This window comes from Muntiacus reevesi, chromosome 13 (assembly GCF_963930625.1).
Source record: "Muntiacus reevesi chromosome 13, mMunRee1.1, whole genome shotgun sequence".
Classification (NCBI taxonomy): domain Eukaryota; kingdom Metazoa; phylum Chordata; class Mammalia; order Artiodactyla; family Cervidae; genus Muntiacus; species Muntiacus reevesi.
In genome coordinates, this window is record NC_089261.1 from 56,114,761 (window position 1) to 56,140,068 (window position 25,308).

General features: G+C 40.4%; 1 protein-coding gene across 1 annotated transcript in view; it reads left to right on the top strand.

The window, feature by feature from the left end:
* The first annotated feature begins 6,771 nt into the window (after positions 1-6,771).
* The window catches only part of USP38 (ubiquitin specific peptidase 38), a 34,148-nt gene continuing 15,611 nt past the window's right edge, over positions 6,772-25,308 (top strand). The window contains exons 1-6 of the mRNA XM_065904396.1: positions 6,772-7,891; positions 9,441-9,576; positions 15,703-15,832; positions 17,966-18,067; positions 22,153-22,311; positions 23,916-24,109. Coding sequence (XP_065760468.1) covers positions 7,210-7,891; positions 9,441-9,576; positions 15,703-15,832; positions 17,966-18,067; positions 22,153-22,311; positions 23,916-24,109 — 1,403 coding nt within the window. The 5' untranslated portion in view covers positions 6,772-7,209. The remainder of the gene's footprint in view (positions 7,892-9,440; positions 9,577-15,702; positions 15,833-17,965; positions 18,068-22,152; positions 22,312-23,915; positions 24,110-25,308) is intronic.

Below are 25,308 nucleotides of genomic sequence, written 5' to 3' on the forward strand. Positions count from 1 at the left end.
AGTTTCTAAAAGCAAACCTTGAATTTGCTGTGCGTTGGCAACTATTTCCATAACATTTGCAGTTGACCCTCGAACAAGATGGAAGTGAATAGTACCGGTCCTTCCATGCGGGTTGTTTTGTTTTTTACTAAATACTATAGTATTGCACGATCCACAGTGGGCTGAATCTGTGGGTGTGGAGCCAAGCATACAGAGAGCTGACTGTGAAGTTTTTTTTTTAACTTATTTATTTTTAATTGGAGGATAACTGCTTTACAATATTGTGTTGGCTTCTGCCATATACCAATGTGAATGAACCACAGGTATACATATGTCCCCTCCCTCTTGAAACTCCCTCCCACCTCCCATCCCATCCCACCCCTCCAGGTTGTCACACAGCCTGGGGTTTGAGCTGAGTCACAAAGCAGATTCCCACGGGTTGTGTATTTTATATTTGGTAATGTGTATGTTTCAGTGCTGCTCTCTCAGTTTGTCCCACCCTCTAATTCCTCCCTCCGTCTCCACAAGTCTGTTCTCTATGTCCGTGTCTCCACTGTTGCCCTGCTGATAGGTTTATCCGTACCATCCTCTTAGATTCCTTATATATGAGTTAACATACCATACTTGCTTTTCTCTTTCTGACTTTGACTGTAAAGTTATACATGGATTTTCCAATGCACAAAGTGCCAGGGCTTTTAACCCCCACGCTGCTCAAGGCTCACCTGCACTTTGTATTAGGCATCATAAGCAATCTAGAGATGCTTTAAAGTATACAAGAGGATGCACAAAGGATACATGCAAATCAAATGACATTTTATAAAAGGGACTGAGCACCCATGGATTAGGGCATCCATGTGGGACCCTTGAACCAATCCTCTGCAGATACCAAAGGACAACTGCACTGCCTCTCAATCGTCTCAACTTGAGGCATCTCACTTTCTGACCACCATCTTCTCCTTTTCCAGCTCACCACTTCTACTGGGAAACTGAAATTTCAACCGTCCTCTGACCTCACCAGAACCAACAATTCATTGGTTCTAATACATTTTTCTTGTCTCGTATATCTAAACTTCTATCTTTATTCAGCTTAAATTGCATGGTCAGTCATAACCACTCCTTTGCATACACTCTTTATTCTCCAGCCCTTTTCCTGTTTCCCTGTGCTTGGCTAAACTAACAACCCTGGTGATGTCCAACCCTCTCTGCTTATTCTATGCTTGCACTTGTGCATGTACACTTGGCTGGAGGAAACAAATAAATTTGTTCCTAATCTTCCAAATATCTAAATGTTGGAGCACCCTATCTAAGAGTTTTGTTTTTTTTTTCCTCTCCCATCTATACTAATTCCCTTACTGATCTCAGACACTTTGCAGTGGGCAAATTAGAAATGCTAGACCTGCCTTCGCTTAATGCAGAGATTCAAAGACTTAGAGAGATTGAAATGTTAGAGTGGATTTGTCAGTTAGGACCCAGGCATCCACACTGGGAAGGTCCAGAAAATGTTCTCACCATTACCGTAAGAAAAAGACTTGTGAGAAGAACCCCAACATCTCTGGAGAACTCTGTGACTGCTCTTCTTTTTAGGCCAGACCTTACAACGGGGACTGCAGTCACTGAACTAGAAAACCTAAATGCAACGGGAGTAATTATATCCTGGCTGGCAGGGATCTGCCAAAGGCAAGGACAGTATGGTGACCATAATGGACAGCAAAGCAGCAGCAATCAGAATAGTCTGAGTTGTATAGATCTAAGGCATTAGCTAGTTGATCATGTCATTCCTAGAAATGCAATAGATAGGAAGCCTACTAAATTCTTTCTTGATCTGCCTAAGCAGGAAGATTCTAGGTCAAGGGAACAAAAATTTAACCTGAACCATAAAAAGACAGGTTCAAGGTCCCTTATTCATTTCCTAGGTTTGAACTGGTTTATAGATCCAGAACCCAATGGATGAACTGCCAAAAATTTATACTGTTAATCATTCTCCCAGCCTTTCCCAAAGTAACCCACAGCTTTTGCCAGGGTAACTATGATTGGGCAAAAGGAAATTGATTAATTAGTGTTTCTGGGGATTCATGTCAGTGCTGACTCAGAACTGATGTTAATTCCAAGAGATCTAAAACACCTTTGTGATCTAGCAGTCAGAGTAGGAGCTTACGGAGGTCAAGCAATCAGTGGGATTTTAGATCAAGTCTGTTTCACACTGAGTGGGCCCAGGGGGTCTCCTAACTTATTCTGTGGTTATTTCCCAATACCAGAATTACTGGAACAGATACACTCAGCAGCTAGCAGAATCCCCACAATGGCTCCCTGACCTACACAGTGAGGGTTATTCAAATGGGAAGAGCAAGGTGGAATCCATTAGAACTGCCTCTACCTAGGAAAATGGTAAACTAAAAGCACTGCCCTATTCCTGGAAAGACTGCAGTAGATTAGTGCCACAATCAAGGACTTGAAAAATGCAGGCACGGTGATTCCCACTACATCCACATTCAACTCATCTATTTAACATGTGCAGAAGAGCGATGCATCTCAGAGAATGACAATGAACCATCATAAGCTTAATCAGGTGGAAAGGCCAGTTGCAGTTGCTCTGTCGGATGTAGCTCCATTGCCTGAGCAAATAAACACATCCCCTGGGACCTGACACGCAGCTACTGATCCGACAAATGTTTTCTGTATCTATTGGTAAGAGCACCAGAAGCAGTGTCCAGCTAGCAAGGCCAACAGCAATACACTTTCACTCTCGTACCTCGGGGGACTATGAACCCTCCAGTTCTAATGAAGGGGTCATGATCTAATTCACAGGTATCTTGATTGCCTTTCTCTTCCACAAGATACCACGCTGCTCCACTACACTGATGGCGTTATGCTCACTGGGCCTGATGAGCGAAAGATGGACCTGGGGTAGGAACTACTCTAGACTTAATGGTAAGATGTTCGCATACCAGTAAAAAATAAATCTGCACCAATGGCCTCACGGGGAGTTCCCTAAATCAGCTGACAGTGGAAGAGAAGCCCCTGGCCTTGATTACAGATGATTTTGCACAATATACAAGCCCCACCCAAAAGGAGATGGCTGTAGTAACATAATCCCTTGTTCTGGGACATCCCTGAAGGGTAATGGTGAAGGAAATCCTGCCAGTGGGCAGACTTCGAGCAGGGAACCTGGCTGTTCACTTTGATTGGAAGAAGAAATGGCCAGATATACGATTACAGAATGATTCCTGGTCTATGGCCAATCACTTTTTCCCTAGTCACGCCATCATTATTGCCCAATGTACTCACGGATAAAGTGGCCCTGGTGACAAGAAAGAAGGTCAACCATGGACTCAGAAACATGACTTCCACTTCCACTCCTCAAGGCCAACCTGGCTATGGCCACTGCTGAGCACTGAACCTTCCAACACAGAGACCAACCCTCAGGTTACCACGCCTTGAATGCCTGCCAACCTGGTGGCAGGCTGATTATCGTGGACTCTTTCCATCACGGAAGGGGAAATGTTTTGTTCTTACTGGAATAAATATTGACTCCAGATAAAAATCTGCCTTTCCTGCACACAGTGCTTCTGCCAAAACTACCATCCATGAACTTACCGAATGCTTCATCCACCATCATAGTACTCTATGCAGCAGTGCTTCTGATGAAGGAACTCACTTCACAACAAATGAAGTGAGGAACTGGACCCACATTCACAGAATTCACTGCTCTCTGTTTCCCACCACCCTGAAGCAGCTGGCGGGACAGAATAGTGGGACAGCAGTTACAGAGAGGTGACTCGAACTTGCAGAACTCTAGCAAAGCTTTCCAGAATGATTATATGCTTTGAATCAGCATCCAATACCTGGTGCCGCTTCTCTCATAGAATTCATAAGCTCAGAAACGAAAGGGCGGAAATGGGAGTGGTATCACTCAATTATTTCTCCTAGTGACTTATTAGCAAAATGTTTGCTCCCTGTTCCAGAGACCTTAGGCTCTGCTTGTAGAACGCTTCCACCAGGAAACGCAACAGTGATTCCATTGAATTTCAAGTTAAGAATGCCACTAGGCCACCTTGAATTCCTCATATCTATGAATCAACAGGTAAAGAAGGGAGTTACCGTGTTGGCTGGGGTGATTGATCCTGACTACCAAGAGAAAATTGGACAGCAATTCTATAATAGAGATAAGGAATGCATTCTGTCTGGAATACAAGATATCCCTCAGGGCATCTCTTAGTATTACCATGCTCTGTGATTAAAGCCAGTGTAAATCTACAACAATCCAACCCAGGCAGGACTACTCATGGCCCAGACTCTTCAGAAATGAAGGTCTGTCTGGGTTATTCCATCAGGCAAAGAACTACAGCCAGTTGAGGTACTTGCTGAAGGCAAAGGGAATACAGAATAGACAGTGGGAAAAGGTTGTTAAAATACCAACTATAATCACATCTTCAGTGACAGAATCTGGACTGTTGTTGTCACAAGCATTTCTTACTTCATTATGAATGTATACTATATTTGCTTAGTATATATAACAAAAATATTTGCTTCAAATAAATTAATATGTATAACAAATATTGTCTTTTCCTCTCATTCCCTTAATACATAACATAGGATAGGAAAGTGAAGTCGCTCAGTCAAGTCCAACTCTTTGCGACCTCATGGACTGTAGCCTACCAGGCTCCTCTGTCCATGGGATTTTCCAGGCAAGAGTACTGAGTAGGCTGCCATTTCCTTCTCCAGAGGATCTTCCCGACCCAGGGATCAAACCTAGGTATCCCTTATTGTAGGCAGACGCTTTACAGTCTGAGCCACCAGGGAAGTCCTACGTAACATAGGGGGTAGGTATAATATTTAAATATTGTTAATTTTACATCTTAGAATTTAAATTAAATCAGTAAATTCACGATCCTACCATTCATTCCTCTTAATATTTTACTTTCACCTTATTTTTGTCTGCCAATGTGGCACCATTCCCAGGAAAGTCAAACTTTTCTCTGTAGTTTTACTTTCCATCTATTGGAAAAGAAAAAGTTCCAAAGCTATTTCTGAGTTCTAGCATGACTTTTACATCCACCAATTACCTCATTTCTCTTTTATTATCCATCTCTTTCTACAAACGAACTCCATCTCAAGTTTCTCTACCCAGTTTCTATCCTGTTTAAACTGCTATTCTTTCCAAGATTATCCATGCATGTGTGCTTAGCCAATCAGTTAGGTCCAACTCTGAGACTCCATGGACTATAGCCCTCCACGTTCCTCCATCCATGGGATTTTCCAGGTAAGAATACTGGAGCAGGTTGCCATTCCCTTCTCCAGGGGATCTTCCTGACCCAGGGAATGAACCCGCATCTTTCGCCTAGGCAGGCAAACAACTTACCACTGAACCATCTGGGAAGCCCCAAGATTACCCTTTACTAATGTATTAAATATAATGGTGTAACCACTTTGTAAATTGGTAGAAACCCAAACACCATTGAGCAAAATAAACAACTCACAATTTTGCTTCTTTACTGTTGTACATTTTAAATGAACCAGTTCTTTAAATTTTCGTCGGTATTATAGGCCATTAAGGTCTGATTTCACAATCATAGGAGTCAAGTCTTAACAGAGCCATAATTAGGTAATTTTTCAATTTAAAGGCCTCTGATGAAAGCCTAAATTCTTATTGAGAATCTTTGGAATTTAACTTGAAAAACTACAAACATGATGACTCCATCTATTCTTTACTGTTAACCAGTGTCAGCATAACATAAATACGGTGAAGATTTCACCGGGTTTATTTTCAAAGTACTGTCATTCTTTTTCACCTATCATTTTCCTTACTCTCCTCCCATTTTCGTTGTCCCCACACTGTCATTGTTTCCCCATCACTCAGTCGTGTCCCACTCTTTGCGACTCCATGGACTCTACAGTCTATGGAATTCTCCAGGCCAGAATACTGGAGTGGGTAGCCTTTCCCCTCTCCAGGGGATCTTCTCAACCCAGGGATCGAACCGGGGTCTCCCGCATTGCAGGCGGATCCTTTACCAACAGAGTTATCAGGGGAGGCCTGATAGCTATCCCACAAAAGCTCATTATAAAGATACCGGTTAAAGACAGTGGATCGTTTCTAATTGTATACCGCCGCCAGTACCGCCCTTACTTTAATAACCACGGGTTAAGAGAAAGGCACTACCATTTAGGAACCCTAGTTCATCTCTTGATGAATAAGCCACGACCTTAAACGACTTGTCTTCAATCCGAGTTTTGAGTTCTTTTCCTTATTTTCTCCCCCAAATGCTCTTCGGTTCGCGTTTCCAAAACTTTCTGATTCACAAGACTTGAACTAAATACAACTTTCTCGGCCTTTCACAAGTAACCCGTCCCGAACAGAACCGACAAGAGAGCGGAAGCTGGGAATCCTGGACTCATCACGTCCACCGCTCTCCCGGAGCGGCTCCGGGCCGCACCTCCCGGAAAGCCGCCTATGACTTACACGTGATCCCCAGTGACGCCGGTGTCGCCGCGCGACTCCTCCGGGGCGGCCGCGCCTGCGCGACAGCGAGGAGGCGGGACCGCGGGGAGTTCCGAGCGGGGCCCGGGAGTGGGTAGGCGGGCGGGGGCGGAGGAGGGAGAGAGGGGAGGAGCAGAGAAGTAGCGTAGGGAGGAGGGCGGAGGGGCGGGCCTTTCCGGAGGTTCCGACGTCCTTCACTTCCTGTTCGCTGGACCTTCTGAATCCGGGTCAAGGGTGTCCGCCTCCTCTTCTGCCGGGCTGATCCGGCACCTTTCGTGACAGCCGCTCCTGACTCAACCCAGGGCGGGTTTCATCCCAGGACCTGCTGGAGCCCGAACGCCTACACCTGCCGCGGCTCGCAGAGGCGCGCTTCCTCACCCGGCGGCTGGCAGCCCTGGGGCCTGAGTGCCTGCCGCCGCTGGGGGGCCCCCGCTGGCCCCTCCGCGCTGATGCTGAGAGAGACCGCGGGCCCGGGGCGGCGGCGGCGGCGGCGGAGTGTGGGCCTCTGACTCCTTAGGCCCAGCGCGGACGGGGCCGGTTCTTAAGCGTCCCAGACTTGCCAACTCCCGCCCGGACTCGGATGGGCCCCCCTGCCCGATAAATGTGGCTACTGAGGCAGCGGTGGCGGTGGTCGATCCCGCTGCTGCTGCTGCTGCGCTCCAGGTTCGCCTCCGCCCCGGGGCTCTCCTGGCCCACCTCGGGGCCGTGGCCACCGGGTCCTCACCCCCTGGCCCGGGACTTGCCGCGTGGCGACGATGGACAAGATCCTGGAGGGCCTGGTGAGTTCTTCGCACCCGCTGCCCCTAAAGCGGGTGATCGTGCGGAAGGTGGTGGAGTCGGCGGAGCACTGGCTGGACGAGGCGCAGTGCGAGGCCATGTTTGACCTGACGACCCGGCTCATCCTGGAGGGCCAGGACCCCTTTCAGCGGCAGGTGGGCCACCAAGTGCTGGAGGCTTACGCGCGCTACCACCGGCCGGAGTTCGAGTCCTTCTTCAACAAGACGTTCGTGCTGGGTCTCCTTCAGCAGGGCTACCACTCGCTGGACAGGAAGGACGTAGCCATCGTGGACTACATTCACAACGGCCTGAAGCTGATCATGAGCTGCCCGTCGGTGCTGGACCTCTTTAGCCTGCTGCAGGTGGAGGTGCTGCGGATGGTGTGCGAGAGGCCGGAGCCGCAGCTGTGCGCCCGACTCAGCGAGCTCCTGACCGACTTCGTTCAGTGCATCCCCAAGGGGAAGTTGTCCATCACCTTCTGCCAACAGCTGGTTCGAACGATAGGCCACTTCCAGTGCGTGTCCACCCAGGAGAAAGAGCTGCGGGAATATGTTTCGCAGGTGACAAAAGTGAGTAACTTGCTGCAGAACATCTGGAAGGCCGAGCCCTCCACCCTGCTGCCTTCTCTGCAAGAAGTTTTTGCAAGCATTTCCTCCACAGGTAAGGGTCGTGGCCTTCCCGGACAACCTCTCTTGGAAATGTAGTTTGTGTCTCTTACATACACACTGTGTTGGTTTCCCTGCTCTGAAAACGTCTTCGTGGAAAGGCAAATCTTAATACCCTCATCCAGATTCTCTTCCACTGCCATATTCAGCCTGTCACTTTGGACTTTAAAAAAAAAAAAAAGGGCAGTGTTTCTATTTTGAAGGTTGAGAATGTCCAGGTCTAAGACCTTTGGCAGGAAACAAGTCGCTTAATTACTCAGCCTCTGCTCAAGTTATGGAATGCTTTGAGGATGACAGCTACTATGTAAAGCATGTAAAGCTTTTATTCATGAGTGACTAATGGCAGCATAATCATGTTTACCGTATCATAGTCGTGCTGTGACTCTGTCGTCTTGTTGTCATGAGTTTTTCCCTAGCTTCTGAATTTTCCCACATTTTAATTCCTGGACTGTGCCGTTTGTTTTATTACTGGATTATCCAAGTTAGCCATGTAGTTGCTAAATGTTGGCATTTTCTGTCCACTTTAGTTTGTGAGAGTGGATGCGGCAGGGGGCGGGGGTGCCGGCCTTGCTGAGGTGTTCGGGTGTTTCCTGTTCCAGGTGTATTTAGGCCACGAATTGTGTCCTTAGAGCTACAGGAGGGGGTCAGGTGATAACAGGAAAATGCCCTCTCACCCAGAAATGTTACCTGTGTGTCTACATTCCTTGTCTGGACATGGAGCTTCCAGCTCTCTAAGTTGTGCAATACTAGATCCAAAACTGTGTTCACTCCCTCTCTGATTGGTACTATCATCCTTCCGGCTGTTGTTGGAAACTGAGGTTGTGAAGGAGGGAACCCCCTTTTAGCTTGAGAATTAGAACTAAGACTAGAGTTTTAGCAGGCTCCATGCTTTCTGTTGAATTAAATGCATTAATGAAAGAATTGCCAGCTGTGTATTTGCATTATCTGAGTTTTGGTTTATTTTTCAATTGTAATTGTTCTTATATTGCCTGTGTTGCTAGAACAATTAGATTTCCCGAGAACTTTCTCACCAGTAGCAGTAAAGGTGCTCATCTTGGCTTTGCCTGATTTTTATGTGTTTTAAGCAAAATCCCCCTAAAATTCATGTTAATTTCTACTTCTTTAAGAGATTTAAAAAATTGTTTTTAGAGTAATGTAACAACTACTGTAATTAATAGGGGTAAGCTACTTTGGAGGATCTAAGGAGTCAATTTAAATGATGCCTTGCATTTCTTTTCTGACTACTGCTTTTACAAATGACTATTTTAGCACGACAAAATATTAAAGAATGCAAGAAAATAAAGTAACTTACGGACTAAATATGGTGATAGCGGGGAATAGTTTATGTTGCAGTAGTTCTTCCTGTAGAATGAAATTAGCTCTTAATCTCTCATTTCTGCAGTTCAACATTCCTTGTATGTTAGTGTCTACACAGGAGGTGGAGCATAACAACCACTCGGTGGAAGGGGTGGTAAACTGTTCTCTGTACATACTTCATTTACACCTTCTTGCCGTGTCCGTTTGTCTTCGTTAAAACCACACAGACGCATCGTCTGAACCTTCCGTAGCCCTGGCGAGCCTCGTGCAGCATATCCCTCTGCAGATGATCACGGTTCTCATCAGGAGCCTGACTACTGACCCGAATGTCAAAGACGCCAGCATGACCCACGCTCTTTGCAGGTACTTCTTCATAACACCATAGATGGCAATTGTAGATTTGAGAGGAGAAGATTATTTTGCTGTATTTTGTTGGTAGTGAAAAACTTAGGGAAATGTGCAGAACTGAAATCATGGAATCAAATATATAAAGATTCTCTTAATTAATTGAAATGACTCATTTACCCTACTGTAGGCTTGCAGCTGCTGCTGCTAAGTCACTTCAGTTGTGTCCGACTCTGTGCGACCCCAAAGACGGCAGCCCACCAGGCTCCTCTGTCCCTGGGATTCTCCAGGCAAGAACACTGGAGTGGGTTGCCATTTCCTTCTCCAATGCAGGAAAGAGGAAAGTGAAAAGTGAAAGTGAAGTCGCTCAGTCGTGTCCGACTCTTGGCAACCCCTTGGACTGCAGCCTTCCAGGCTCCTCCATACATGGGATTTTCCAGGCAAGAGTACTGGAGTGGGGTGCCATTGCCTTCTCCGGTAGGCTTGCAGGCATTTCAGTAATTCACAAATATGTTTTCAATTCAACATTTTTAAATTATAAAAATATAACACACATATCCACTTATCATACAGTCAGGAGTTGGTTGGATTATCGATATATTTTACGAATTTCTTTGCTCGGTATCATTTCCTGAAACCTATTTCCTCCCTCTGGGATCTTTTTTCTTCCTGACTAAGCATGTGCTTTTACTTAGTACATACTTTTACTTTCTCTTTCAACCAGGACCTCTGGGTAATACTTTCTTAATCTGTTCAAAGTGTGTTTCTTTCTTGCATATTCTCAAGTATATGGTTTGGCAAGACACAGAATTCTAATTTGATAGTCATTTTCTCTTAGCATTTTGAAAATAACACTGCCCTATCTTCTGGCATCTGTTGTTGCCCATGTGGAGCCTGCGGTTGGTGTGATTGTCTTTCCTTTGTGGGCAGTTAGGCGCTCCTGGTATGCTTACGCTTGCTCTTCATCCTTGATGTTTTCCAGTTTTCATCTTATCTGTCTAGGGGTAAACTTAATGTTACTTCTACTTCTCAATACTCTTGTGCTCCATTAATTTAGCCATCTGGTCATTCACCTATTCAAATCGCATTTAGATACATCCTGATTTCAGAGATGTTGCAAGGTATAGTCATTGGTGTTCTAGTTTAAGTTGCAGAACTTTTGTTGCTGCGATGGTATATAACCTAATTATACATCCTAAAATTGATTCTGTTTTTAGATTTGATTAAATATGATAAGTAAAATAGTATGTTGGATAGTGATGAATGTTTTGGGAAAAAAACTAGATAGGAAAGCCAATAAAGCATGGGGAATGGTTTGCAATTTTAAATAAGATAGACAAGGAAGGCCTCACTGAAAAGGTGACCTCGAAGTAAAGATATGAAGAAAATGAGAGTGCAGACCTTTTGGAGATCTAAGGGGAAGGACATCAATACTATCTTATAATTTACTAGTTTTTCTTTCAAAGGTAAAGTATTATTACTTATTGAATTTCTTTATTTCAGTGACTATATTCTTCTAATTGAGCTTTCCCTGTCTTCCTATTCTTGTTTCGTATCTGTCTGGTTTTGTTTTGTATTTTTTTTCTATTTTTTCCTCCTATATGTGTGTATTGATAGCACATTTAAAGAAAATGTAAGGATTTACAACAAAATGTTTTCTGCATTACAGATTATAATTTAACTGTAATTATAAATTACAGTCATGAGGTAACATGTAAACTTCAGTATCGATATTTTATGTTGGGTTCTCAGAAATTTACATGTGTATAAATCTCGCTGTCCGGTTCTGTTTTTTGCTTATAGTTGATTTATAATGTTGGGTATGGCACCCTTTTCATACTGTTCGTGGGGTTCTCTGATGGCACCCTTAGTCTTAATTTTTCAGCCTCTTCAAAACAACCATAGTTTCCAACTTAAGAATTTATTTTAATTTTAAGATATATTTGGAAATTAATTTTTAACTACCTGTTTCTATGGGAAATTGTGATCCATTTTTTTGTATTGTATTTCCAATTTATCTCCTACATGGTCCTGTTTAACTTATAATGTACCTGAAGTAATTATTCTTTTGATACAAATGTAAATGAGGATAGTAACGTTTCCTTTTATCATACCCTCTACTCCCTCATAGTCTATATATTTCACACATAGCACTTGTCATGCTTCACTGTCATTTTCTGTAACCCAGAGAAATGCAAATGCATGTTCTGTGCCAGAACTAGGTGAGTAACACTAAAGGATGAAATAGGCCAGGTGTAACTGACCTGGTGGCTCAGTGGGAAAGAATCCACCTGCCAACACAGAAGATGCTGGTTCGATCCCTGAGCTGGGACGATCCCGTGGAGAAGGCAACCCGCTCCAGTATTCTTGGCTGGGAAACGCCATGCACAGAGGACGCTGGCCGGCCACAGTCCATGGGGTCACAAAGAGCTGGACACAGCCTAGCGGCTAAACAACTGCAGTAACAGGAAATGGGCCTCATGAGCACTTTCCAAAAGAGAGCGCTGAGCCTCAGCTTCTGTTGTCTTATTATCACGGGGGAGTTTTTGGTTTCCCTTTAAACTTTTTAATTTATATTGGAGTATAGCCGATTAACAATGTTGTGGTAGCTTCAGGCGGACAGCAAAGGGACTCAGCCATACATACACATGTATCCATTCTCCCCCAAACTCCCTTCCGGTCCAGGCTGCCATGTAACATTGAGCAGCAGAGTCCCCTGTGCTATACAGTAGGACCTTGGTGGTTATCCATTTAAAATATAGCAGTGTGTACATGTCAATTCCAAACTCCCTAACTATCTCCTTCACTGATCCTTCTTCTCCCCTGGCAATCATAAGTTCTGTTCTCTAAGTCTGTGTCATGGGAAAATTTGAGTTCAGTATTGCTAATCTGATTTTTAAAAAGAAGCCTGATGTCCATTTTTTATGTGAAGTTTTCCAATTTTTAAAACATTGGAAAGAATAAGGCTGAAAGCTGGATCTAGCCCTTAAACTGCCATATAAAAGTGAAAATTGCCTTTATTCTCTACAAATTAAGAATATTATATTAGTCACTCAGTCGTGTCCAAGCCTTTGCGACCCCACTGACTATAGCCCACCAGACTCCTCTGTCCGTGCAATTCTCCAGGTAAGAATACTGGAGTGGGCTGCTATTTCCTTCTCCAGGGGATCTTCTGGAACCAGGGATCAAACCCAGGTCTCCCGCATTGCAGGCAGATTCTTTGCCATCTCAGCCAGTAGGGAAGCCCTGCCAGTTTTAATTTTTTTAAGTTACATGTTTTTTTTAGCTCTAGAGGGAAATGGTTTCATTTAGTCAATAGATTTGAGCTCCATTTCAATGCAGATCAAAGATTAGAGATTAAAAAACAGAACAGTGAGAACACTGTTCTTAATCCCACAATCTAATAGAGGAAACAAGATTTATTACAACTACTAAATGTTCTTTAAATAGTAGGAAATTAAATCAGCCTATCAGGGTTAAGTGTCCTTAAAATTCAAATTGTAACCAATACACAGTGGATAAAATTACAGTAGTTATCCATAAAAATAACTGATTCTAGAGTGACTATGTGTGAGCGGATTTGAGCCTATGTAAATCCAATCAAATTTAAGCAAGACTAGAGTGTAATTAAAGTGTAGCCAAAAGTGTCTCATTACCTGCCAAGCAATGAGATTATTGCTTCAGATACCAACACTGCTACTTACTGTGTGGCCTGTTGCATATTTCCTAACTTTCCCTATCACTTTGAAGGCATACACCATAATTTAGAGTTATATTCTTAGCATTTAATGCAGTATCTATCATATAATAGACACTCAAATATTTTTTGAATGAGTGGCTTCTAATCTGTGTTACTTCTGACTTGAAGTATCTTTAGGGTGGTTAGGAGATGGGGTACACGTGGGATAAGGTAAAGACTAGATAGAGGCTTATGAGAGGGGAGGCTAGAAGTGGAGAGGATGGAGAAAAGGCTGATTGTGTGATTAGGGATGGTGAAAAGCCATGGCCAAGTGGAGTTTTCTACTCTGCCCCCTCGGCTTTACTTGTACTCCCCTTGGACCTGAGCTAAAGGGAAACTTGGGCCCCGTGTGCTGGGGAGCCCAGTCTGGTTCCACTCTGGGCCTGTGCTCCCCACGGGGAAGAGTCTGCAGAGCCACAGAGAGGTGCTCGCTTGTTCTCCTTCTCTAACCCACAGTTCTTTTGTGTACATACTTATGGTAAATATATATATATATAAAACTTGTACTCATATGTTTTCTTTTAGACAAACAAATCGGTTTTAAAAAAGATTCACCAGCATTTTTTTTTCTCTTTTAATTCAATAATAGCTCAGATATTTTTGTGTTAGATCCCTGTGGATAGATTCATATCGACCTATCTCATATTTTAAAACTTTACCTAATGTTCCATAGTATGTATAAGTCGTTCCCTTATGATGGACACTTAAATAATTTTGCATTTTTTCTGTATTGTAAGCAGTACTGCAGTGAATATACTCTTCACACACAAATGCAAATACCTCTACTTTCTACTCCGGGTATGTAGAGTGGCCACAGACTTGTGAAAACCAGATTAACAACAGTTGAGAGGTGTGGAACAGCTCTCAGGGACAACTGTAATGACTAAAAACCATCATTTTTGGCCAGAAAAACAAGAAAGGGAAAAAGAAATAATGTGTGTAGAGTATAGAGGAAACACAGTTAACCTGTAGTAAAATGAGTATGAACTTTGAAGCCACTCCGTGTCTGATAGAACAGGTTAATCGTTAAGAGCAAAAATCTTAATAAAGATAACACTCCAGTGTTAATGTAGATAGTTTATGTCAATAAGAAAGTCAGTCCTTTTAACATGTTAGTTGCTCTTTTGGTCATGTGTTTATGTACTTAGTATTTATATTTTACATTTTGTACAATCAAAGTATGTATTTATTTCCACATCTTAACATTTAGAAGGGAGACATTCATATTTTCAGTGTATTAATTCATTTAACCTTCACATCAGTCCTGTAAAATTCATTCATAACCTACAGATGAGGAACTGAAACACAAAGAAGTAACTGATAAAAGTATTTAGGGACCCCCAGCTAATAAATGGTGAACTGAGATTTTTAAACCAAATCACTCTGACTTAAAAACCTGGTTTGTTTTACTATTTTTGTTTTATTATATATTCACCCAAACTGGATTACTGGATCAAAATCAAATAACATGAACGTTTCACCCAGTTGCCTTCCAAAAGCATTGTAGCATCTTCTTCATTGTGGTTGATGTCTATCATAAGGGATAGTTTCCATCACAGCATATTACTTTATTTTCATTAAATTGGATTGCTACTCAAAAAGGTGGTGGTAGTGGTTTAGTCACTAAGTCTTGTCCAACTCTTGGTACCCCATGGACTGTAGCCTGCCAGGCTGCTCTGTCCATGGCATTTCCCAGGCAAGAATACTGACTGAAGTGGGTTGCCATTTCCTCCCCCAGGGGATCTTTGCAACCCAGAGGTCAAACCCAAGTCTCCTGCATTGCAGGTGTATTCTTTACCGACTGAGCCACCAAAGAAGCCCTACTCAAAGAGAAAAGCACTCACTGTTACAAAACGAGGCCATTTCAGTATTTGTATACTTGGGGCCCTTTTACCCATCTGAAATTTCTTTTTGTTATCTAAAGAATTTTAAGAGAGATGAAGAGATCTGTTTCACAATTCAAAATATAGTCTTTTTTAACAGTACATTTTATATTTATTTAGATTGTAATCACCAGAAAGGAGAAATTTTGGTTCATATGCATGTCTTAGTTCAGATAGCCATATTTGAACTGTTCTTCTTAGAGTAAATTTGCCTAATGAATTGACACTACTGAAGAATAAATTCAAAACTTTGCATTTATGCAGAATGATTATAGGAAATTCTTTTTATACAAATGTGTTACATAAGACTGTCAGTTGACAAGATTGGGAATCCCCGAGTACAAGCAACCATTTTACTCCTTTCTACATCTTCAATAGTACTGTTCACATGCAAGCTCAGTAAATATTGAGTCACAAAGTGGGTGACTGTAACTGCCCACTGTAGTTACTCTTGTTATTCCTAACTGAATAATGTCAAAGCTATTGTCAATGCTCATAGTTTTGTTATCCTTTAATTTTCAGAATGATTGACTGGCTGTCCTGGCCATTGGCTCAGCATGTAGACATATGGGTGATTGCACTCTTGAAAGGACTGGCAGCTGTCCAGAAGTTTACTATTTTGATAGATGTTACTCTACTGAAAATAGAATTGGTAAGTGGGAGTATATTAATCTTTTGAAATGCGTAGACATATAATATATGTGTGCTAAGTCATTTCAGTCACGTCTGACTCTTTGCAACCCTATGGACTGTAGCCCCCCCAGGCTCTTCTGTCCATGGGATTTCCCAGGCAAGAATACTGAAGTGGGTTGCCCTTTCTTTCTCCAGGGGATCTTCCTGACCTAGGGATCGGACCCGCATCTCTCTCTTACATATCCTACATTGGCGGGTTCTTTACCACCAGTGCTACCTGGGAAGCAAGACCCATATAAGTCCATATAATAAGTCTTTTTATCTTTACGTTGTCCCCTTTAAAGCATCTAGTTTTGAATATGGTCTTGTTTTGGGTTTTCTTTTGAATAAAATTTTTGAATAGGCTTTAGAAATTTAAAATGCTACTTAAGATTAGGTCATTATAATAATTTTGCTGTTTTCAAATATTTATTATGAAAACATTTTATTCCCATTATCTCTTGAACCCCAACTAATCCAGCTTTTACCACCATTATTCTGCCAAAATGATCTTTGACACCTGTGCTCTCCAGTGTTGCTTAACTCAAGAGTTTTTTCTCAAGCCTCCTCTGTTTGACCTGTTAGTCACTTGACACAGTTGATCACTCCCTCTTGAAACACTTTTCTCCCTTGGTTTCCAGGATGTCATACTCTCCTGGATTTTGTTCTAGTGCACTTCTCAGTCCTGTAGTGGGTCTTCCTAACTGTAGAGTGCCTTAGAGTTTCATCTCTGGCTTCCTTTCTTCTCAGTTCACACAGCCACCATGGCTTTAAACAACATCTCTAAGTTTATGACTGATAGGTTTGCATTTCTAGTCCATTATTCTCCTGTAAACTCCATATTCATGTATCCAGCTCTCTATATCCTTGGATCTCAGGTTCAGCTTACCACAACCTAATCCCTGATTTTTCCCTCCCAAACCTGGTCCTCCCCATCTTAAATGACTATCTTAGCCTTTCATGTGCTCAGGCTCAACCTTGAAAGTATTCTTGTCTCTCTTCATGCTTTCTCAGCACATATCTTACAAATCCTACTGACTCCACCTTTAAAATATATCCTGCATTCTACCACTGTCAGCCAGCTACATCACTACCACCCTGGTCCAGATTCATCACCAGTTATGCTAAGTCACTTCAGTTGTGTCCGACACTATGCAACCCTATGGACTGTAGCCCACCAGGCTCCTCCGTCCATGGGCATTCTTCAGGCAGGACCACTGGAATAGGTTGTCATGGCCTCCTCCAGAGGATCTTCCCAACCCAGGGATCAAACCTGGGTCTCCTGCCTCGGAAGCACCACCCCTTGCTATGTTGATTGCAGTAGCCCTGCGGCTCCTGCCCTTGATCCCTTTCGGGCATCACACGAGGTCCTACCTGATCTGGGCCACTGCTGCTCCTCTCGCCTGTCTTCCACTGTAACTGCCTCAGTCTCCGTGCTTTATTTCCACACACTGCCCTCCTTGTTATATCTCTGTCCACCAGGCTGGAGGCCTCAGGGCTTTTGCAGTGCTGAGTATAATAATCAGAGCAAAGGCCTTTCTTCCAATTATCTGTCAGACTTATCTCATTCCTTCCAGTTTCTTGTAGTCAGGGGTCACGTTTATCATGGGCCTTTTATTCCCTATAATAAAACAGCCGAGCCTTTTGCCACTCAGCATTCCCTATTCAACATGCCTTGCTTTCATAGCATTTTTCTCTCATTACTTTTGTCTCTACTCAACCCTCTAGACAGTAAGCCCTGTAAGATCAGAGGTTTCCTTTGAATCCACTATTGTTTTCCCAGTATATACAATAGTGTCAAGCAGTAGTAGACGGTCAGTAAGTATTTGCTGAATGAATAATGGGCCAGGGAGCTATCACCTTGTAAACATTGTTTGACAGATTTTTATTTGAAGATGTAGTTTTAAGAGTTGGTGAGGTCATTATACTCCCTTGATCTCTGTCATGTTATTTCCTAACTTTCTCCCTCTCCCAGAGTTTAATTACACATGTTTTGATAAAACTTCCCAGGAGATATGCACATAAATAATTTGGAGCCCTATGAAAGTAACCACTGATGGGGATGATGATTTCCGTGCCAAGCCTTGAAGCGGATGTCTTGTCTTGTCTGCAGGTTTTTAATCGCCTTTGGTTTCCTCTCGTGCGGCCTGGAGCTCTTGCAGTCCTGTCTCACATGCTGCTGAGTTTCCAGCACTCTCCAGAGGCATTCCATTTGGTGAGTTATGACCCAAGGTTCCTACTGTGAAAAACCGTGTTTTAAAAGTTCAACTTAGTATCGAGTCACATTTGTATTTGTGAGAAGATTATAGATTGGTCCTAAATCTATGTTCCTGTAGCTTTATGGGTCCTTTTAAAATTGATATTATGAGATTTCCTCTCCAAGAATATATTTTAGAATGTCTTGGATCTCACCAAAACTTCCACTCGGGATCACAACGAGCAGCTGAAAGTTAAAAGTTACTCTCGTACTTGAGAAATGCCACGTGTCAGTGTCACTGTCCATTGTCTGTTGCACACATGAGCCGTGTAGAAGGAGAAAAATGATTTAAAACCACTGCCTGCTTTAGAACTTCAAAAGCATGAAAACATCAGCCTTTGTTGCCCTAGAATTAGGGCTTTGCATTCTCTCTCAGCTCATATCCTATAAATTCTGTTGATTCCTCCTTTAAAATATATCCAGAATCCTTCCACTTTTAACCAGCTGCATCACTGGTTTTGGTTTGATTTCATATTGTTTATTTGATTATCAGTTATTGCAAGTGAGAAATAACAAAATGTAATTTTGAGAACCTGTCCATTTTTCTGTCTAGAGTATCACAGGAAAGTAGTGCTTTATGTGGTTACTCACTTCCTCCAAGGTCTGATCCTCAGTTTTACAGGACTAGAAACTCAGTCAACACACCCACAATTTAAAATTTTAGGAAGTCTGACCCACCACAAACATATTCAAAAGAGGCTGATGAAATGCAGAATTTCAGCTGTTGATTGTTGGCTGGAAATTTAACTAGCCTCAGAGAATTATGTATCACATCAGCTACTCAGTGCCTCTTTCCACTGAAGGAAAATCTGCAGGCTTATCAGAAGTAAACTTTACTAACAAGTAATTACTTATAATACATTATCACTTAGAGTGATTTCTGTAGTTTATTGTTCTAATTGGTGAACTTGATCATCAATTAATAAACTTGTTATCCATTACGCAAAACTCAAACTTGAGCTAATGTAGCAGGAATACTAGCAAAATCGTCCAAGGGAAAAAACAACTATTTGTCCCTCCCTTCAGGCACCGTCATGTATCAGCTGTTTGAGAAAAGGTTTATATTTATTTATTATCTGGGGAGGAAATCCATTCTAATGTTTATTACTCTCCACACATTCCTTATTCTCTCAGATAAGTCACTTTTGCTATACTCTAAACCTATTTCCTTGCTCACTTTTTTAAAAGATGGAAGGGATCTCCTTAACTTTTGTTGTCTTCCCCCCCCCAAAAAAGTAATTGAAATGGCAAATGGTTGACTTTGAAATATTTGACTACTGAAATAAGTAATTATGAAATCATTTATTTAAAGAACAGTTAGAGCTAAAATAGGAAACTGTGATCTGGCTTTATAAAGTCTAAAAACAAAGACTTAATTATTCTGTCTACATACAGTGTATAGCCTCAACTAAAATTAACTTGGGCATCTAGTAGTGGGTCATGCAGTAGTTAAATCACCTATAACTCTAAATAACTCAACAAAGGACTCAGGTTTAGGACTTGCTAAGTATGAACAGTAACCTGAAATCACCAGTATATTATACATTTAGAATATTTTAAAGCAAACCAAGATTGATGTAAGTGAGGAAAAAATTTTAAAAGGAAGAGAAAATATAAAACCTTCTAATTAAATGTTATACACATTTTCTCAAATAGTAACTTAAGTTTAATGAATAGCACAGTAATGTCTGCAAATATTCAGATTTGCTCATTCAGAAAAAAAAAATCCGTTTTCAGGTATTTAGAAGATAATAACCTGCTTGGACGTCTGTCTTATACACTTGTGAAGAAGTCTTAGTTCTGAGTCAGTGATCATTTTTTACTACATAAGATGTAATAGTAGATAACTAGGTATATTATCTGTCCACAGAGATCCAATCTACCCTAGGAAGGCTTTTGGACGATTTAGTATTATAAATTAAATAATCATTTTAAAAATTCTTTCTTCTCTTCCATCTTTGTCTCCCCTGTCACCTCTGAGGAAACCATAATTTTGGATTTCTGACTATTTTAGCAAGTATCTGATAGATATGACTCTATGGAGCAAAATTATAATTCAGATTTGCTTTGAAATGTAGCAATGATAGCAGTGGTGTGAACCATTAGGAGCTGGTAGTTTTATGGTCAGATTAACGCCTTCAGTGGAGGTAAGATTAAAGGAAGTGGTATGAAAGCAAAACTATGATTTAAGACCTCAAAGCATAAGAGTAAAACCAGAGAGAGGAGAACGAAGAATAGCACTGTTATTTCAAGAATATGAATTTCTTTCTACAAGAAGGAAGGGGGCTGATTGGAATATAACTATAATTGTAGCTATTGCTGTTTGATGATAAGACCGTAGAGCTGGCTGTAACTTCACTTTTGTCATGAGTTAGCCATGAACCAAATAGATGTTCTACACTGCTTTTTATTTGGTTCATTTGGCTACTTTAAGAATAGTCTGAAGGAGGGCAAAAGGTGAAAGCAAGGAGACCATTTGGGAGGGAGGCTTTGCATGAATTTGAGGCAAGAGATGATTGTCAGTTGAAACAAGAAAAGCTCTAGGCAGTAGGTTTGATTCCATTTGTACAAAAAAATCACATATATGGTATGTGCCGTGACATGCTATATGAAGTTAGATATACAACCAGTGTCTTTCGCAGGACAGTGGGACAGAGACTTTCACTTCATACATGTTTGTATCGTTAGATTTTCTTTATAGTAACTGTGTAATTCATTTACAACAAAATTAAACTTGTATAGAAAGATAATATAACAATACAGGAAGTTAGGGCAATATATCATGAAATTACCCACAATCTCACTACACTAATTTTTATGTTTTCCATTACAATGTTTTTTCCCCTAAATATTTTAACAAAGTTGTATTTATATTTACAATCAATATGTAATTTCTGTATCCTTCTTTTGAAATTTAACATTACATAATATTTCCCCATGTTGCTGCATACACACACATACATACATACACAAAAGTTCTACAAAGAGAAAATAATAAGATGCTTTTTACATGTGGACTCTAAATATATAGTATCAAATTATACTAATGAGCCATTGCTGCAAAATAGCATTTATTTTGTTAATAACCTCTTAAATATGTGATTGGCTCTGTATTGACTTTTTACTCTAATTTTATAATGAAAGGATATTGTTGTGCTTATTATCAATGTTAATAGTTTTCTACATAATTATGAGCAATGAGCATTTTAGATTTCACTTTAATTTTTAATCCCAGTTCCTTAAAAATAATGGACTTTCCTCATTCTCTTTATTTTTAGAATCATCTCTTCTTTTTTGGAGGTGGGGCATGGGGATCATTAGTAAGGATAACCATGCTTACATAAGACACCATCCCTAAAATAAAGGTAGTTCCTTGTCTAAAATAGAGGTGGTGTGGTAGCCTCAGCTGTAATTTTAGTTGTATGGGTAAGATGAAGATTTTCTTGAAGCAGTCTTTACTGTGCAAACATGTCTAATTCTTTCAAGTGAAAAATCTAAAATTCACACTAGATGGCGCTCTTAAGTTATTGCTTGCTTTATCTTTTAACCATTTGTCCCTATTAAACAATGTGGTAAATATAATAGCCCCAACATTTTTCAGTTTAAGCCATTTTTAGAATGGCAGCAGTGACTTAGGCTCCTATTTATTACCTTAATTTTTTGTACCTTAGTTTTAAATGGAGTATAAGCATGAGGAGAGGGGTCTTATATGGAATTACAATTATATTTGCTTCAAAAACTAGGTTTACCTTGGTATTTTAGAAATGTTTAACTTCATAACGCTTTTAGAAAAAGGCAGTGACTGAACATACAGAAGAGCATTGCTAGTCGTGTAACATTTGCACTCCATTTGTACTGGCGTGGGTTGCCATTTCCTTCTCCAGGCAGTCTTTCCCAACCCAGGGATCAAACCTGGGTTTCCTGCGTTGCAGGCTGATTCTTTACAGTCTGAGCCACCAGGGAAACCATATTCCATTTGTAGGCCAGGGAATTTGTTGCCAGTTTGTGTAAATTAAAGAATGTTTGTCTTCTTTTCTGTTCAGATTGTTCCTCATGTAGTTAATTTGGTTCACTCCTTCAAAAGTGATGGTCTGCCTTCCAGTACAGCCTTCCTAGTGCAGTTAACAGAACTGATTCACTGTATGATGTATCATTACTCTGGATTTCCAGATCTCTACGAACCCATCCTGGAGGCAATAAAGGTATGATGATAGTCTTTGTGGAGCTGCAGCCTACGATGTGATAGATGAATGCGCTGAAACATTTCTATAACCAGCTATTCAATTTACTCTCTTAGGGAAATATGCTTTTTGTTTGAAAAATGCAATTGAAACTGTGGTTCAATAATTCTTAGAGAGTTATGTCTTTCTTATGTGCTATAACTCTCCAAATTAATAACCATATTTCTTCAGTTCTACAGTGCCAACAATGATAAGGCATATCTTTAAATTCATAACAGCTTTAAAGGAAATTTGCTTTAAAAAATGATACATTAAGTTGATATGTACATAAGTTGCTTCCCAATATCAGAAATGTCAAAATATGTAAGATACATCTTAGATTCAAGGGAAGGCATTGTAATTACAGTATTTGACCTTAGTTTCTTCGCTGATTTTTATTTCATTTTTGCTGTGGATTGTTCATGAATGTCCATATATCTTAGAATCTTTACTTGAATTATTTGTGAACTTACTGTTTTTCAACTTTGTGTGGATACTGGATCTGAAAAGCATTGATTCTGTTTGTCTTGAAAAATGGATCACAGAAAGCGCACGTTCCTCTTAGTAAATGTATTGCTTAATCAGGAAACAGCAAAATAATTGGAGAACTTCCTTCAGCTAGATGTGTTCAGAAGTTGTTAGAAATCAGTTCTTTTGATAATGTTCCTTTTTGAGTTCTGAAATAAAGTATAAGGTCTCATTATCTATACTTCTGTATGTGAAATGAATACAAAGCATATTCTTTGTGCTGTAGAGTTTCTAGTTAGAATGAGTTTGGATGAGGCCAAGACACAAAACTGTTCAGCAAAAAAGGTATACCACTGGAATGACCCTTGGACACTTCAGAAGAAAATGTCTTTATTTATAAAAGGTTTTCGTCATGGATTTGATAGCAATATTAACCTCTCTCTGCAATGTTGCTGTGTCCATAGATGAAAGCTACTGCTGTTGTTAAATGTCATTCTTCACCACTAAAAGCTGAAAATTCTGATAACTGAAGTAGGCTCAGTTTGCACGGATCTCCCTGTTAAACTAAGGGGAGCATTTTCCATGAGATGTCAACAATAACAATAAAATCAAAAGATTAAAGTTACTTCAGAAAGTATTTTCTGAGGTTTAACTACTTTAGGTGGTAACAGCAGTCCAAAAAAGCCTTCAAGATTTTACCAGCTTCCCTTAGTCTCCAGTACTCCACTCATGCTTGAAAACCACTGACACTGAACATTTTATTTCATATGTCACAAAGCGGGGAAGAAGCTGTATCTTGTAATCATTTTCTCTATGGTTAAACACGAGATGGAGTTTTGTTTTTTAAAGTCAGAGGTCATTGTGCTTAGATACTTTCTTTTTTCATTCTCTGACTACTTTGAGATTTCATTTCTAAGGGTTAATATATTCTTTTTGGAGACCATTCTTTTTGCCATGTACTGTGATTTTTTTTGATGACTGGTCAAGTACTATCAGTGATGTCAAAACTAAATGGGAGAAAAGAAAGATTAAATGTCAGTGGAAGAATCTTCTTTATGGTGTTAATAACAAAAAATAGTTTATACTTTATACTACTTTTTCCTCTTTATGATTTACAGGATTTTCCTAAGCCCAGTGAAGAGAAGATTAAATTGATTCTCAATCAAAGTGCCTGGACTTCTCAATCCAATTCTTTGGCATCTTGCTTGTCTAGACTTTCTGGAAAATCTGAAACTGGGAAAACTGGTCTTATTAATCTAGGGAATACATGTTATATGAACAGTGTTATACAAGCATTGTTTATGGCCACAGAGTAAGTTTTAATTTGAACTTAAAAAAAAATTTTCATTTTAGCTGTAGAAATTGATGCATACTGATGAAATGTAAGATGGTGAGATTGTCTTCAAATTATATCTTATATATGGTAGAAACATTAATAATTTCATATAATTGCCTTATTCAGAAACAAAATTGCTTTTAGTGCCTAGAGCTATTAAAATGCTAATTTATATAAATTATACTTCATGTTTATATTATTTATTTCATTTAGAGTCTTTCAGTTACTCTGACTTGATATTTATTAATATATCAGAGGAATTGGTTGAACTTATTTCACAGAGTTTAAAGGTCCTCAAGTACTAATTTGTTATTATCCTGTAAGACTGTGTTTTTTTTTTAACCTGTATATTTTTTGAGGTGGTCATATTTAGTTTTTTCTGCTTGTAGGTATTTTGCTGTTTATCAGAACAATAACTTCTTCACTGCCTTTAAAGAAATTCAAGCTCTGCTTCCCATCCCAAGTTGATAGATACTGAACCAGATGTATAACAGACATGTTACTTTGCTGTCTTACAGATTTACTTTCAAATACATATTCTCTTGCAGCCAAGCAAATAGGAAATCAGTGGCTGTTAGCTATGTAAATGCAATCTGTAAAAGTACAAAATAGTGATGAACTTTTCCTGAAGTCAAAAACCTGGTTGAATTTTTCTCTTCTTTACCAATAGGATATTCATGGAACTTGACCAGAGATGTTTACAAATTGAATTCTAGGTCTTTGTAAGTTTTTATGCCTTCCTGTATGCCTTTTATATGCCTTCCAGGTATCATACCTGGAGGAGGGCTTGGCAGCCCACTCCAGTATTCTTGCCTGGAGAATTCCATAGACAGAGGAACCTGGAGGACTGCGGTCCATGGGGTCGCAAAGAGTCGGACACGACTGAGCGACTGATCACAGAGGACTCATAAACTAAAAGCTGAAGAGTTTAGCTTTATTTTCTTTCCTGGCCTCAATATATACAATCAAAACTAAGGTGTTTTCATTTGGTCTAGTGGTTTGTTTGTTTTTAGGAATTTTTTTCTTGTGTTCTAAGAAAATATTTACTCATAGACACAAATGATACTAGGCCTAAAACCAAAATAATCCATGTCTTTCCACCAGAGGTCATCTAATCCAACGATCTCATTTTACAAATGATAGAGAAAGCAAAAACTCAAAGCAGTTATAACTGA